The sequence below is a fragment of the Humulus lupulus genome, chromosome 3 (assembly GCF_963169125.1).
Source record: "Humulus lupulus chromosome 3, drHumLupu1.1, whole genome shotgun sequence".
Taxonomy (NCBI): domain Eukaryota; kingdom Viridiplantae; phylum Streptophyta; class Magnoliopsida; order Rosales; family Cannabaceae; genus Humulus; species Humulus lupulus.
Window position 1 is genome coordinate 6,390,344 of NC_084795.1, and position 18,009 is coordinate 6,408,352.

The 18,009-nt window shown below is 42.1% G+C and overlaps 1 protein-coding gene across 1 annotated transcript; it reads left to right on the forward strand.

Annotated features, from left to right (window-relative positions):
• The first annotated feature begins 2,432 nt into the window (after positions 1-2,432).
• On the forward strand, positions 2,433-3,672 carry LOC133821942 (uncharacterized). Its single transcript, XM_062254124.1, has one exon. It carries the CDS (start codon positions 2,536-2,538, stop codon positions 3,526-3,528), a length of 993 nt encoding a protein of 330 aa, XP_062110108.1. The 5' UTR covers positions 2,433-2,535; the 3' UTR covers positions 3,529-3,672.
• Positions 3,673-18,009: the final 14,337 nt, after the last annotated feature.

Genomic DNA, 18,009 nt, shown 5'->3' on the forward strand with positions numbered 1-18,009 from the left:
AATAATTTTTCAAAATACAGTGTCCAAATAGGTAATGATGTAAAATACAGGGTCTAAAAATGTATAAACTATTTACAAAATAATATTTCATTCTCAATTCCTCAACTAATTTTTCAACTTCTCTAAACTCATTGTATTACTAACGATTCGATAATTGAAAATATTTTGACTAAAATTAGATTTATGATACAATTTTAATCAATTTTATAAAATATATGGGACGATCAGATATTCGAAAAATATAACAGTACCAAAATAATATTTTCTCGAATAATAATAATAATAATATTCAACAACGTTATTAAATTAATTTAAAATTTTCAATTTATTTGTATAGTCTAAGGTGGTGGACCACCAATTCTAGTGACTTGTGGGAGCTGAGCTGTGGCGGTGGCCGGTGAAAGAGTCACGACAGCAGCCAAAACAAAAAGAGGATGAGAATTCTGAGAAGTTGAGGGTCGAGGAAAATGGAGTTATGGTGTGGAGCCCACACCAGCCAGATTTTGCACAAAATATAGGGAAAAAATTAAAAAAGAGATTTAATTTGTGTGTGGTGGTCCCACTCACCCAACCCCAGAAGCCGAAAAGCCAAAACTAAAGATTGTTAAGGGAAACAAATGAAAGAGGTGTCGCTACGTGGCATGATCTGTATGGTAGACACAGTCTGAGGAATGATCACCACAAATTTGTTAGACCCACACACACTTGATCAAGCCAGCACATGATCACCACCCCACCCCAGTACATGTTTACTTATTTGTATTTGGAATTATCAAATTTTGGTGAGTGTAGGTTAGAGCAAAATGATCATTATAATTTGTATTTGATTGTTTATTTAAAATTAATTATAAAAGAAAATATAATCTCTTGATGTAATTTACATATTTAATAAGAAAAAAAAATCAATGGGGATAATGTGTCATTCTTTTCAGTGATTGGAGGGAAGTTTTTTTTTCACTTATTTTATGTAGGTCTTATCCAATTTTTTTTTATTTTCTATTTTAGTATAAATAATTTTTATTCACTCTTATAAGGTAATTAATGTAATTTAATCTCAAATCTTATGGCTAACATGTTCTGTGCATTTTTGTAATTAACACCATTATATAAAAATAAAAGTAATGATATGTGCATCCAAAATATGCACTCAAACATTACACACAATGACATGTCGTTACTTTTTAAAATAGTGAGTCACAGTTTTAATAAATGTGATTGACTAGACTAATTGTCACATCATTGTGTGTAATGTTTGAGTATATATTTTGAATGCACATATCATTTTCTATAATAGTAGAAAAATAAAAATAATGATATGTGCACCCAAATTTACCAAAATTTTTAAGAAAATTTGAATAATTTAGAGTGTCAAAACTAAAATCTAAATTAATATTTACACACGTAACAATACTGAAAATCTCAATATTTGTTTTTGACATCTTAAATTATTTAATTTTTCTTAAAAATTTACAAAAAAAAATCGTTGTGACTATAAATAATATCGTAATATAAATAAACTTTGATCATATCTTATAGGGCTGTGCATAAATTTTTACAACCCGCCCAACCCGAATAATCCGCCCAAACCAACCCGAAAAAACTGCCAAAAAATACAACCCGAATAAACCGACCAAAATTTAAAGCGCTCAATTGTTACATTGGGCGGGTTGAAAATAATTATCAACCCGCCCAATTAAGAATTTATTATTTTTAATATATTCAAATAAATGTATAAATTAATTAAGTTTTGTTTTAATTTTTTTACTATAAGTTTAAAATATTGTTTTAAGCTTAAAAAGATAAACTTCACATTATTAGTACTAGTATTTAAATGAAAAAAATTACAAAAATGTAAACAAAAAAAATACCACTTTTGTTTGGGCGGGTTAACCCGACCAACCCGCCCAAATTATTGGACGGGTTAAAAAAAAATTCTTAATTGGACAAGTTACGGGTCACTTTTGCTAACCCGATTATGACATTGGACGAGTAAAAATGTCTTGTAACCCGATCAACCCGCCCAATGCTCGGCCCTAATATCTTATACATAAAATAGTGTTGCACTTATAATAAATGATACTCCATATTAAATTACCATATACGATCAAGTGATTAAACATAGTACGTGCCCTTATAAAAAAAAAATACATAGTGTGTGCCCCAAAACAAGATTCTCCCAATCCCATATCTCGTGTAAGTCTTTTGCTTCCCACCAATGACTCAGCACTGACCCAATCGTTCCAATCTCTCTCTCTCGTATTCCCAAAAGTTCTCAAAAACTCTCCTGACGTGGACGGAATATTCTCTCTAACTCAGCTGTTATCTGCCACGTCATTATCTGAGAATTTCAAATTATTTTATTTACCTTATTACCACTTCAATCATTATTTTCTTCCTTCTTTTTTTTTTCCTTTATAAACACCCAAACCCATACAAAGCGAAAACCTCCTCTGCTCTTCCATATTCTCTTATCTCTCAAATCTTCTAACACGTTATTCTCTCTCACATTTTCTCTGTCTTTTTTGGTTTTTGGATATGGAGGTTCCTGTTATTAACAGAATAAGTAATTTCGACGGCGCCGGAGTTACTTGTTTGCAAAACCCATCTTTTGTTTCTCAGATTCTTTCCATTACCGCCAGAGAAAAGCTCTTTCACGCTCATAATTTCTGGAAATGGGGTGCCTTCATCATCGCGATGATAGCGTCCTTCGGCACCATAATTAGCAGAATCAAAATTTTGGTAATTAGAATACAATGCCATTTTTGTAAAGATTCTTCGGCTTCACAACCTCTTCTCGACAATTTTGACGATTACGATTTCACCAGCGATGACGAAGACGATGAAGTCGACGAAGAAGACGACGACGACGACGTTTCGTGCTCATCTTACGACTCTGACGGAGCTCCGTCGTCGTACTCCGATGACATGGATTGTCTTTCTGCAGATGAAGATTTCCACGTCAAAGGTTCAAGACACTACGCCGGCCATGACCAGAGTAGTAATTTGGGTCTCCGTAGGCGGCGGAGCTTCGTTGACCAATTCTCATGGTCTGACTTTTCCAGCGGCAAGAGCGTCGTCAAGCTCTGGGACAGCTTGGGCCTTGGGTTGGGCCTCGACGGCAGCCCAAACCAGAAAATTGTGTCCTTGTACTCATCCTCATCACCGGCGGCGATACTTTCGGCCGAAGGAAGCGACTCCGGGCGCGTGACCTTCGGAGTTTGGGACACGCGCGTTGGGAGTCGGATCCCAGCGATACTAGCCGATTGGGGCCCGCAGCTGGGGAAGATTGTCGGAGTCGCAACCAACGGCGCCGAAAAGGTCTACGTCGGAGATGACGTCACGGGCGGACTAACAATCGGCGACTTGAGAAAAGTGAGCTCGCCGCTGAAGAAATTTTCAAAAGCTGACGTGGACGAAACCTGGTGGGACGCCGATTCCGGTTTAGTTTCAGACGAGTCAGCAGCCGTGTCTAGACTTGACTCGGCCGCGACTCGTTGCTGTGACGCGGTTAGGTCATATCTATTGTAGAGAAAAATTAAATTTGTTGTTAGAACAATAATAATTATTAATATTATTATTGTATTATTACCAACAAAAAGAATCTGTAAATATTAATTTATATCATCAATGATTTATGGTTAATCACCACGTATTAGTTTTATTCCAATCAAATTGATTGTTATTAGTTAAAATAATCACAAAATATTATGATGTTTTTTTTTTCTAGTTCGTGTACAAATTCGTGGCAATTTCCTTCTGTTTTGAAAGTTGGAACGACAGTAGATTAAAAAGCATTATTAATTAATTAAATACGACATAACACGTAATTATGTTTGGAAAACGACTATGTAAACAGAGACTTTTAATCTTTTTTTAAGGTTTCAAAGTATATAATTTATTTCTGTGTTACATGAGTAGTTATTTAATATTCAAAAGAAGAAAAGTCATGTTTATGTTTCACGTGATGATATTTTTCATTTTTATGAATGGAATCTATTTGTTCATATTTAACCATCTCGAAGTGTGGTACGAAATATGTGTGTGGTGGACTAAATATTTCATTTAAATCCCTGCCACAAATAATAATTATAAAATTTAGATCCCAACCAGTAAATTCACATGTATATATATCAACTATTAATTGTGATGTTAGGTATCACTACAGATACGTTTTTCTAAACTATTTAATGATATCTAACAGCTTTAATTAACTCACCATCTCTCAAAAATGACAATATAGTTCTTGTTAATCACATGTTGTATTTAGCAAATACTTTCTATAATTAAATTGACTTTTATATAAAAAAAAATAAAAGTAAATTACAGAGTGTCTTTGTCTAATCATAATAACGTTTTTTTTTGTTTGTAAAATGACTTATTTTTTATTATTTTTTATAAATTGACATCTAACACTCTACACAATTGATCAAAAAATTAAGACAATTAGTCAAAATTTTAGTTAGAGACTATTTTGTAAAATATTATCAAAATTTGACAAAAATACAAAAAAATAAAAAAACAAGATGTTATTTTCATCATTTACAAGATAATAAACACAACTTTTGTTTATATATATATATATATATGATAATATTAATGTGGATGATGAAAAAGATAGAGTAGTTAGAAGGAATCTCATAAATCAAATAATGATTTGATTTTTTTATTTCTTTTTTCTAAACTAATAATACTTTAAAAATAAGTATATAATCACTCTCTATTATGTATTTAGAAAATCAAAGTGCCAACTTGTAGAAGTAGGTAGACAATCTATCGTCCATTACCATAAAATGTTTCTCTAATTATTTCTTGAACAAGTGAATAATATTTAGTGGTTGTTGTGCCTAATTAGAATTTGGTTCATAATCATATAATTATTTATCACTATAAGTAAGTGAATCCGTACTCATTGCATGGTGTGATTTCTTTCTTTTGTTATTGGATTGGCTTGTTAACAATGCCAAAATATGCTCTTCAAATCCATTATTAAAAGAGTACAAAAAATATAGTAATCGACATGTTACCAACAAAAGTTTTTGAAATTAAAATAAATCTATAGGATTTGTCAAAAAAAAATAATAGTCTATAGGAGACAGGTCATGTTCCAATATAATCATTGTACTAAATTTGTGTATGTAGCATCTTTTTTTCTTTTTTTTGCTTCAGAATATTTTTTTTTGGAAAAAAGACGTTTATTTTGTTTTTTTTACAAGGAGAAAAAATGGAGAAAATGAAACTTCAAAAGAATTATTACATTTGAGGGAAATTGAAAAAAAAATATATATATATATATATATTCATAAGAGTATGTGAGTAAACTATTTATGGCAATCATTGTTCACTCGTACAAAAAATGTTAGAAATGTATAATTTTTTTTAAAAAAGAAAAACCCTCCAAATATGCACATTTGTTTTAATCTAATTTAGTATCGATTAACCTATTTTTTTAGTGAATTTAAAAAAGTATAATAAATCTCTTTTTACACTTCATTTTTGTAATATTTTCTACTCTTATAGGTAAACAAATGTATATCTTCTTAATCATATATTTTCAACTGCAATACTGCATGGATTTATACACTTGAGTAAGTCAGGTTATTTGATGTAGAGTAAATCAATTTATATCTTTATTATATTTAGATAAAGTACTCTGTATAATGAATATATTTTGTTGTTTAAAACAACTTCATATCTTTAAACTAAAATGCCAAAATTGACTATTTTTGTAGATGGGCCTTTAAAAAAAGTGGACATTTTCTATTGGAGAAGAAATTACATTTTATATGAGATTTTTAATAAAGCATATAATTACGTGGTTTTTTTGTCAAAAAAGTTAATCTATAACTTTTTTTATGATTTTTCATTTTTAATGATTTATTTTCCCATATTTTTGTATAAAAATTGGTTTATGTCATAGTTTTACTCTTAATCAAATTTTATTAATTTGGAATGGTATGTTTGTAATTTGATTATTATTTTTTTAGCTTATTTGTTTTATATAACTAATTTTATATTAAATTTTTATTTGGTTGTTTTGCAAAAAAAATATGAATTGTGTTTATTATTTTTTATTTATTGCAAATATTTTTTTTCCTTATTTTTATTATATTGTACGTTTATTTTTCAAATCATGGGTAAGGTAATGAGTTACTTGATTGATCTTTAACAATTATGTAAAAAAAAATCCTGGAGCTAGGTTAAATAACATATACTAGGAGGAGTAACCAGTTACCCTTAGAGGAGGAACATTCTGCCATTAGAGGGGTGACGAGTTACTCATATTAAATAAGAAAAGAAACATCAAATTTGAATGAAAAATAAGAAGAATGCTTCATTAAAAAAGGAAGAAGTAACTATGATTTTAGTACCATAGGTAACCAATTACCATAAAGAGCCCAGAAATATACACACACATCATAACATGAAGGTAATCAGTTACCCCTAGAAATATATACACAAAGAACGTGAATGTAACCAGTTACCCCCAGAAATATACACACAAAGAACGAGAAGGTAACCAGCTTCCACAAATTTGAAGAAAGAAAAAAAAATTAGATACACCCCATTTCCCGTCTCTCCCATCTTCTTCATATTTTTTTTTTATAGATTTGAATGTTTTCATCAGAGTAATTGGTTACCCATTGAAAAGGTATGGTTTGGGCTTTATACTCAACGGTGGGGTTGTGTCAGTGTGACACCTGTACATTAGGTAATACTGGACTAATTGTATTTACAGTGGATTAATCTAACTAACTAATCTTTATGTACATGACTTATCATCCCCCCTCAAACTCGTGGGAGGAGGAACGACCGTGAGTTTGGACCATAACTGAAGAAACCGAGCAGAGGGCAAGGCTTTGGTAAGAGCATCAACCAATTGATCTTCAGAAGGTGTGAAACGAACCACTAGTTGCTTAGATGCAACATGTTCACGAATGAAGTGAAAATCGATTTCGACGTGTTTAGTTCGAGCATGAAGGACTGGATTAGCAGTGAGATAGGTGGTGCTGATGTTGTCGCAAAGAAGCAGAGGAGCAGAGCGTTGTTGCATACGAAGATCACGAGGAAGGAACTGAATCCAGGAGAGTTCAGCAACACCATATGCAAGAGCACGAAATTTAGATTTAGTGCTTGAGTGTGAGACAACACGCTGCTTCGAAGAAGACCAGGAAATGATATTATGGCCCTATAAAATGCAGTATGCACCAGTACTTAGTCGATCAAATTTAGATCCCTGCCACAATTAATAATAATAACAAAATTTAGATCCCAACCACTAAATTCACATTTATATATATCAACTATTAATTGTGATGTTAGGTATCACTACAGATACGTTTTTCTAAACTATTTAATTATATCTAACTGCATTAATTAACTCACCATCTCTCAAAAATGACAATATAGTTCTTGTTAATCACATGTTGTATTTAGCAAATACTTTCTATTATTAAATTGACTTTTATATAAAAAAAAATAAAAGTAAATTACAGAGTATCCTTGTCTAATCATAATAACGCTTTTTTTTTTTTTAAATGACATATTTTTTATAATTTTTTAGAAAAAGATACCTGATCAAAAAATTAAGACAATTTGTCAAAATTTTAGACAGAGATTATTTTGTAAAAAATTATTAAAATTAGATAAGAATACAAAATGATTTTAAAAAAAGATGTTATTTTCACAAATTACTCGATAATAAACACTAATTTTTTTAAAAAAAGAAAAACCCTCCAAATATGCACATTTGTTTTAATCTAATTTAGTATGGATTAAACTAAATCTACAAAAATAAACTAAAAGTTAAAAAAAAATCTGAAAAATACGGTGCATTACAAAAATACGGAATTTTTGGATAAAAACACGGAATTTTTGGATAAAAACACAGAATGACAAAAGAGTAAATACAGAGTGGCAAAATCATAAATAAAAACTGTAAAATATAATTTTTTGTGGTCAACGTTTACAAACTAGTAAATATATGTTACAAACTTGTAAATATCTGTTATATGTTTGTAAATAATATTTACAGAATCAATTATAGAACTGTAGATTTTTTTTTTTTTTGTAGATAAAACTTACAAACAAATTTATAACTAAATTTTTTATTTTTGTAACAATAGTTTACAAATTTAGTTTTACAACTAAGAAATATATTTTGTAACTAACATTTACGAAAATATTTTATAGTTAAGAATCATAAACAAAATATACATAAAAATATTATACTTTCCATATTGTTACAATATTGTACCAAAAAATTACATGACCATCATATTTATGCTATATAACTTTAAAATATAAATTTAAGATATTTATTATTTATAAAACACTTTATTGAATATAGTGGTGAAATACAATATTTTTTTTAAACAAGTTTTACATTTTTGTAACAACAATTTACAAAACTAATTTCACAACTAAAAAGTATATTTTTGTAACTCACATTTACATAAATATTTATAAATTTATTTAACATGATTATTACAAAGATTTACAAAAATAATTTTTTATAAACTTGTTTTGAGACGAGAATATTGATCTCAACAATACATTAAAAACTTGCACCTACAGCTCTATGTACATGTACTTGTATGAATAGTATCTATATCTACCTAGATATATATATATATATAAACGATGCATGTATATGTTAGAATATATATATATATATGAATTTTGAACTGACAGAGATAAAATGTGAAGGGAAAGGCTAATAATTTGAGACCTCTGGCGTGGGGCAGTGGTAGAATTGAAGAAGGTTGCGTCAAAGATATCAACCACAAATGACAAAGGAAGTTGGATAACCATAATGTAATTATTTCCAAACTGTTAACCGAGATTTTCGGAAACTCTATTAATGGATAATATTTGCTGAGAATAATAATGAAAGTATAAAATCGACACAAGATTTTTACGTGGTTGGGGCGTTAACTAGCCTTAGTCCACGAGTCTATGTATTAGAGCTAGAAGAAGCTTTTTCAATGGAGTTTTCTAGTAATCTCTGAACAGAGCTTTTTCTTTCCTTTTTTCCCCAGACCCTTTTACATAGTTCTACAGCTTATATTTATAGCCTGAGGTGAATACCGGGTCTGGGTCGTATCCGATTCGGGCCCATCAGAGAAATGGGTACAAGGGGCCCATCTAGTGGAGACCCAATACAAAAAGATATACAATACACGAAATTCAAACCAGCTAAGGCCCAATTGGTTGACCTGAGACACAAGCCTCGCCCGAAAAAATGGCGCTTTGGCTCTGACCACTTCGAGTCACGAGGTTGATTCAGGAGACAAGACCGGTCAGGGTACTTGGCTGCGCAGTCCTGACACATCAGTGAGCAATCCCGAGGCGACCCTTTCTGCAGGCGAAAAGTGGGGGACAATGCCCACGCGAAATGAGGCGGCTTCAGGATCCTGGACGCTTGGCCCTCCAACTGGGGAGGAGGTGATCTAGGTCCGTTTACCATTGGCCCGCTCCATTTACCATAGGCCCGGACCATACCAGGGTCCGGGACAGGAACGCGTAGGCCACGACGGTCCGGGCGCTCTGGACATCGTCGGGAACGTTCTTGCTGGGGACGAACCCGGAGGGACGTCCCGGACCCCTCCAATGGGCCCAGTCTGGAGTCCCTGGTCTGTACCAGTCCCCTTGGGCAATATTCAAACCAAGGGACCTTGGGCCGGGCCCATATGCCGAACTTGTCCTCTAACCGTGGGCCAGAGCGAAGGCCCAAAGCCCCTGCAAGAAATGGGGATAACATTTACCCCCCAAGCCTTCACCCGGGCTTGCCGGGAGGAGGGTTGCATCACCCTCGCGACGCTCGCCAAGTTGCTCCCCAATTCCTGCCCGAGCTAGGAGGCTCGGGCGAAAGGCTTTGGCATTGGCAGGTTGCTTAGCCCGGATCATTTACCGTGATCCGGGGACGTTTACCTTTGGCCTACTTTAAGAAAACGACACACGTGTCGCCATGTGATTACTGCAAGGGCCTTGAAGAGTCGCCTAGGCCTCCCAAGGGCCGCTAGGCCTAGACTAGGGTGGACCGTAGGATGGGGCGTCTTTTGGCATCCGCCAATCCTGGGCCGTCGGATTTGAGACGTCGAGGATCCAGACCACAAGGACTCATAAATGCCCCCTGCGCGATTCTTGATCATCGGATGAAGAGGCACCTGACCGTTGGATCGTGGGCCAGAATTTGGGGGCTGGTACAAATACCCCTAGAGAACAACATTCGGCACTTTTCCATCTTCGAACCAGCTTAAGAAAAACCCGAACGCTTGTTAGAGCTTTGCATGTCGGACCTCGCCGACGAAATACTCCATCGCCTGCTAGTTCTGCGCCGCCGCCTGTTTCCCAGAGTCCCAACCTTCGCTCTTCAACCTGACGGTGCTTCTCGGGTTTGTCCCGTCGACGAACTACTGCACCGGCTGTGCTACTTCAAGAACGAGGTTCTGCCATCCTTACGGTCGGACAACCACCAGCCTCAATAGTCGACACCACACCGTAAGTCCTTTTTAACTCTGTTACCCACTTTGTGAACTTATGCTCTCTAGATGCATCCGTCTAGGCTCTGTGCTTTAGAATTCGCTAGAAATGCTGCTTGGTTTGGGTTGCACCGGACTCGGATGCTTCCCGGACAAGGGGTGGACCTTTGTAGCCTTCTCTCCCGATCAGGGTCCCGGGGCTTTTCGGGGTCCCGGACCTGATCCGACGGGACTCCAAGCAGTCCTTAGGAGACTCCCTGTACCTTGACCGACTTTTTTGGGTTTAGGTACTGACTGCTTGGTCTTTCTTTCTTTGTTCCCAGATCGTCAATCATGGCCAAGGGCGTCACACTCCACCCTGAAGAAGAGGTCAATAGGGCCCCTGTAGTCGTTCCCGGATCCAAGACGCCCACAGGCAACAGGTGGGAAATGGACGTAACGGCCAACTCGTTCCAGAACTACCGAATGATGCTTCTCCTGGAGACGCGACTGGGCATCGAATCAACTCCGAGCCTTTTTCACAATCGCATGGCCAGGCTTGAGGAACGGGCGCATACGTCCGTGGAAAAGTTCGGGGCCTGGAACACCGGTCATATCAACGCGGGGGCTACGCTCCCGCTTCATGACTATTTCGTGCGGTTCCTAACGTATGTGGGGATCGCACCGTTTCAGCTGTTGCCGCAATCGTACCGCCTGCTTGCTGGGTAGAAGGTGTTCTGTGTCGCGAAGGAGATCGCGGAGCCTACCCTCACGGAAGTCTTGTATTTCTACAAGTTGGTGCTGCAGATCAACGTCAAAAACAAGAGCCTGGATGGCTTCTATAGGCTGCAGCCGCGGAGCGGCTATCCTGCCCCTACCAGCACCTGGAGGCACCCCCCGGATGTCAGGCATTACTGGTTCATGACATCCGGGTTCCTTATTGACAAGAACCCCACACTGCTGCTGGACTTCCAGCGAGTGGGTAAGTATTCCTCCAGACCATCTCTTCTATTCATCTTTTGCTTCCACCTCTTATCGTATCTTCCGGGTCACAGGTCCCTTCACTCAAACCCCCCTTACCGAGTTCCTCCTTGAGAGGAGGAGGTTCTACGCCAAGTTGACCGCGGAGGAGCTGGACGTTGGGGGCTATGTCAATGATGACAACCTCCAGCTAATAGGGTTACTTGCGGCCACCCAGACCATTGTTATCACGAGCCTCCGGGGCATCCCGTGCGAGAAGAACGCCAAGGTCTGGGAGCAGCTGGCCCTTGATCACATTGCCACGGTGGTGAGGGCGGCGCGGGCCGACGCGGCCCAGCGTAAGAAGAACCTACTCCCGGCAGAAGCGGCCACTTCGGAAGAGCTGGAGGAGCTATTCGAAGACGCCCTACCAAATGCAAGGACTCCCGGGGCCAGTGTATCGGGGCGAGGTAACTCCCCTTTAATCTTGACTTACGCTCCCCAAGTTGGGGACTTAGCTAGGGATAGGCTAGGACCGCCGGGCCCCGCGTTTGGGGCTGACGGGGAGATGAGGCCTTCGTCCCCTATCCCTGTGGGATCAGAGGTCCTAATGTTCTTGTCCGGGTTCCTCCAATACGGGGGGTTTCTAACCCTGGACGACGTAGGAGATCTGATCCACTCGTTCGCTTTAAGGGAACTGAGTCTCGCCCGGGGCTTAGATGAGGGTTCGTCGCGGGCCGTTTTTTACTGTGTATTTTCATCTGTTTTGCTTATCGTCCTAATTCCTTTCTCCTGTACTTTTGCAGAGGATTCCGACATGTCTAACCCATCCAGCGAGATGAGGAGACTCATCAAGGAACGGTCGGCCAAGAAGGCGGCCAGGAGGACAAACGTTGTGACGGGCACGAAGCCCCTCCCTGCCAGTGAAACACCCGGGATAGTGCCATGTCCAGGCGAGGCTCTGGCCGTGCTTCCCTTCCAGGGCGTGGAGCCAGCCGTAGACGTCTCTTCGGACCAGCCCCCGGTGATTGATTTGGAAGCGGGCGAAACCGTCAGCCAGAGCTCAAGAAAGAAGGGCCTGAAAGTCGACGTCGGGGAAGGCAACCTCGGGAAGAGGCCCCGGACGACGCGGTCGGAAACAGCTGAGGAGTCGCATGGGGAGAGTCGGCTAACCACGAAGGAGATCCCTGCTCTGCCTGTCCTTCCCCTCCGCCCAACTCTTCTCGAGGAGGGGGAGTCCGCCTTGCGGGAGGAACAGTCCCGGCTGATCAACCGGACCTGGGAAAACGGCCGGTGCTGGAGGGACGACACCTACAAGGCCCTGACAATCCATCGTCAGGTCGAGTTCTCGGACCGTCCTGCCGAGTTCAGCGTTCCCCAGCCGATCGTGGACCGGCTAGCTGCCGAGGCAGGCTTCCACCCCAAGCTGGGCCAGGACATCGCCCCAATGGCTGCTGATCTGCTGGATCAGGTTGGGAGCACTATGTCCAACCTTCAGCTGAAGAGGTACACCACGATAGCCATCCCGGACGTGCTGTTCATCTTTCAGGCTCTCCGTCACCAGGCCACCGCGGTAATGTTCACCTCACTCATACTCCTTCCGTCATTTGTTGGCGGTGGTTTTATTTTCTAACTTTTCTTTGCTCCAGGTTGATTTACTGTCCCAGAGGAGTGCCGATCTAGTAGCCGAGCTTGCCATAAAGATTAGGGGTGTACATGGTTTGGTTTGGTGCGGTTTAGAAGAATTTTTAAACCAAACCGCTCATGCGGTTTTTTCAAAATGAAAAACCAAACCAGACCATTAAAATTAAAAAACCAAACCATAAATAAACGGTTTGGTGCGGTTTGGTTTGGTTTTAACCATATAACCAAATTATTAAAATTTAAAACTTTTTTATTATAAAATAATTAACTAAATAATTGTATTTAAATAATAATAATTTTAGCTTTACTTTTAAGACCATAAAAGTCTACAAGAAGCTTATTGTCTTTGTTGTTGTAAGTTTAAGTATTTTGAATCATTTTATAGAAGTGAGAAAAAGAAATGTTTACTTTCTAAACAATGTGGGACTTTATATATTTTTTTTACTTTTAGAAACTTGTGCATCTATTAAATACTACTAAAAACATATCATAAACAATTAAATTGTTTGGCTTGGATGGTTTGGTACACTTTATATTAACTTAAGTGTAGGGGTTCAATCCTTTGAACCATCATTTCTAAAAATTATTTTTTTTAGAAAAAATTACGGTCCGGTCCGGTTTAATTGGTTTTAAAAAATTAGAAACCGTGACCAAACCATTAAAGTTGAGCGGTCCGGTTAAACCGAACCATCAAAAAACAGTTTCATTGGTTACGGTATTTTACGGTTTGGTGCGGTGCGGTTTGGTTCCAAACCGCGGTTTGCGGTTTTTCTGAACACCCCTAATAAAGATGGAGACGGCCAAGCTGGAGCTGGAGGCGGCCGTGAACCAAAGGGAGGCCGTCAAGGAGACCCTTAGCCGGGAAACAGCCCACTTCCAGGAAGAAGTGGCTCGTTTGAAGGCGGAGCGCGAGGAGATTGGCCGCGCCAAGGTTGGGCTGGAAAAGGAGTTTTCCCGGAAGACAAAAGTTGTCGATGAAAGGGCGACGCTCTTGTAGACGTCCGCGGCACACTCCGCCCTGGACAAGGAGGAGATCCTGGCCCTGAAAGCCCGAGTCTGCGAACTGGGCGACTCCCTGCTTCAGGAGAAGGCGGGGCATGAGACGACCCGTCAGGAGAAGGAGGAGGCCGATAACTTAGTGGATGTCACCTTTGACGAGGCCATCTATATGGCCTGGTGCAAGGATAAGAACATGAACCTCCTCGTCTTCCCTGATCCACAATCGAAGCGTGCCGAATATGAGGCCAAGGAGAGGGAGGATGCGGACCTCCAGGCGTATGCGTTGTAGGCCCGTGTCCTAGCCTTGTACTTTTGTTACTGTTTGGCTTGTAATTAAATTTAAAACCTTTCTACTTTCTTTGGCGTTTAAGAAAGCTTCCTTCCATTGTTCAGTAGGAATTTCGATTTGTTGCCGCGACTAACTGATTGCAGGGGTTTAGTTCTGGTTCCAACGGCCGAGACCAGACCTAACGACTCTCTAGTCTTGGCAACGTCCAGGGCCATCGGGACTTGGTTTAACCAGGAGTGCGGTCTTCGTTCAGTTTTAGGCCCCGGCCTTACCCTGGGGCAAACCGGATATCTTTATATTTTGTACAACGTCCGGGCGGGACCAAGCTTAGGCGTGGCCCCTTTTCATTTTGTACCCCCGGACATCGTTCGGGGGGGGGGGGGGGGGGGGGGGACCAGCCTTAGGCGTGGTCCTCTTTATAATATCCTCGGATGTCGTTCGTCCGGGCGGGACCGGTCTTGGGATCGGTCCCCCCTTTTTCTTTTTTGTAATATCCCCGGACGTCGTTTCATCCGGGGCGGGACCGGCCTTGGCCTTGGTCCCTTTTCTTATATACCCCCGGACATCGTTCGTCCGGGCGGGACCGGTCTTGGGCTCGGTCCTCTTTTTTTTAATATCCCCGGACGTCGTTTCGTCCGGAGCGGGACCGGCCTTGGCTTGGTCCCTTTTATTATATACCCCCGGACATCGTTCGTCCGGGCGGGACCGGTCTTGTGCTCGGTCCTCTTTTTTAATATCCCCGGACGTTGTTTCGTCCGGCGCGGGACCGGCCTTGGCCTGGTCCCTTTTATTATATACCCACGGACATCGTTCGTCCGGGCGGGACCGGTCTTGGGCTCGGTCCTCTTTTTTATACCTCCGGACGTCGTTCGTCCGGGGTGGGACCAGCCTTAGGCGTGGTCCTCTTTATAATATCCTCGGATGTCGTTCGTCCGGGCGGGACCGGTCTTGGGATCGGTCCCCCCTTTTTCTTTTTTGTAATATCCCCGGACGTCGTTTCATCCGGGGCGGGACCGGCCTTGGCCTTGGTCCCTTTTCTTATATACCCCCGGACATCGTTCGTCCGGGCGGGACCGGTCTTGGGCTCGGTCCTCTTTTTTTTAATATCCCCGGACGTCGTTTCGTCCGGAGCGGGACCGGCCTTGGCTTGGTCCCTTTTATTATATACCCCCGGACATCGTTCGTCCGGGCGGGACCGGTCTTGTGCTCGGTCCTCTTTTTTAATATCCCCGGACGTTGTTTCGTCCGGCGCGGGACCGGCCTTGGCCTGGTCCCTTTTATTATATACCCACGGACATCGTTCGTCCGGGCGGGACCGGTCTTGGGCTCGGTCCTCTTTTTTATACCTCCGGACGTCGTTCGTCCGGGGTGGGACCGGCCCTGGGCTCGGTCCTCTTTTTTATACCCCCGGATGTCGTTCGTCCGGGGTGGGACCGGCCCTGGGCACGATCCTCTTAATTTTATACCCCCGGACATCGTTCGTCCGGGGCGGGACCGGCCTTGGGCTCGGTCCTCTATTTTATACCCCCGGACGTCATTCGTCCGGGGTGGGACCGGCTCTGGGCACGGTCCTCTTAATTTTATACCCCCGGACATCGTTCGTCCGGGCGGGACCGGCCTTGGGCTCGGTCCTCTTTTTTACACCCCCGGACTTCGTTCGTCCGGGGTGGGACCGGCTCTGGGCACGGTCCTCTTAATTTTATACCCCCGGACATCGTTCGTCCGGGCGGGACTGGCCTTGGGCTCGGTCCTCTTTTTTATACCCCCGGACGTCGTTCGTCCGGGGTGGGACCGGCTCTGGGCACGGTCCTCTTAATTTTATACCCCCGGACATCGTTCGTCCGGGGCGGGACCGGCCTTGGGCTCGGTTCTCTTTTTTATACCCCCAGACGTCGTTCGTCCGGGGGGGGGGGGGACCGGCTCTTGGCACGGTCCTCTTAATTTTATACCCCCGGACATCGTTTGTCCGGGGCGGGACCGGCCTTGGGCTCGGTCCTCTTTTTTATACCCCCGGACATCGTTCGTCCGGGGTGGGACTGGCTCTGGGCACGGTCCTCTTAATTTTATACCCCCGGACATCGTTCGTCCGGGGCGGGACCAGCCTTGGGCTCGGTTCTCTTTTTTCGCTTGTGCCTGGGATGACACCCCCCGCAAGTGAGCTGAGATGGGTCTGGGGTCACTTGAGAAAGAAATTTGAAAGGAATTCGCCCTGAGGCGTACATTTTCATGGTGACAATAGCCCTTTATGACGTTTTGCACACGTCATTTTCATTGTTCAAAAGGGAATTAGCCCTGAGGCGTACATTGCTTACAACGCAAACATTAAACTGGGACGAGTTCTAGGACTACTGGTAGTATTTACGGAGATGCTCCGCGTTCCAGGCTCGCGGAACCTTGGAACCATCGAGCCGCTTCAAGCGGTACGTTCCGGGGCAGACCTCGTGCTGGATCTCATATGGCCATTCCCAATTAGGGCCCAGAACCCCTACTCCCGGATCCTGAGTGGGAGGGAAGACCCTCCGCAGGACTAGATCGCCGGTTTCAAAGTTACGGCTCTTGACTCTGGAGTTGAAATGCCGTGCGATCTTGCCCTGTTACATCTTCAACTGCACTTGTGACTTTTCCCGGATCTCCTCGATAAGATCCAGCGATTCTTGGAGTAAGGCGTGGTTCTGGGTGGGATCATATGTGTCGCGTCGATGGGACGGGACGGTCGTTTCAATTGGGATGAAGGCTTCACATCCATAAACCATTGAGTAGGGGGTGTGCCCGGTTGATGTCCTTTCGGTCGTCCGATAGGCCCACAATACGCGGGGGAGTTCCTCGGGCCATTTGCTCTTGCAGGCCTGGAGCTTTTTCTTCAGCGTCCCTTTTAGGATTTTGTTCACGGCTTCGGCTTGCCCGTTCGCCTGAGATCTGGCAACTGCCGAGAAACTCTTCACTATACCATGTCTTTCGTAAAAATCCGTGAAGTGGAAGCTGTCAAACTGCTTCCCATTGTCAGACACGATTTTGTAGGGGAGGCCATACCGACACACGATGTTGTTGACGACGAAATCTAAGCCTCAACCCATTTTGTGAAATAGTCTACCGCCACAATGGCATACTTCACCCCTCCCTTCCCAGTCGGGAGAGATCCCACAAGATCGATCCCCCACACCGCAAAGGGCCAGGAACTGTTCATCAAGGTTATCTCTGTCGGGGGGGCCCAAGGGATCTTCGCGTACCTCTGGCACTGTTCGCACTTGCGGACATAGTCTATGCAGTCTTTCTTCATGGTGGGCCAGAAGTATCCTTGGCGCAAAATCTTCTTGGACAAACTGGGCCCGGCCGTGTGATCTCCGCAAAAGCCTTCGTGGACCTCATGCATGATAGCGCCCAGCTCAGTCCCAGACACGCACCTGAGGTAAGGCATAGATAGTCCCCGGCGATAGAGTTTCCCGTCCATCATGACGTACCGGTGGGCCTGGTACAGGAGCTTCCTGGCCGCAGCTCGATCGTTCGGAACTTCTCCGGTGGACAGGTATCGGATCAGCGGCCCCATCCATGAAGTGGAGTGGTCGACGGTATGGACGGTGGGAGCCCTGATGCTCGGGACAGGGAGATGGTTGACGGGAACCAGTTCGGCCTCTGCGTCGGTTGCCAGCTTCGCTAATG

Bases quoted from the DNA above. Each gene is read 5' to 3' on its own strand.
- LOC133821942 (XM_062254124.1), top strand. From the start codon at position 2,536: ATGGAGGTTCCTGTTATTAACAGAATAAGTAATTTCGACGGCGCCGGA.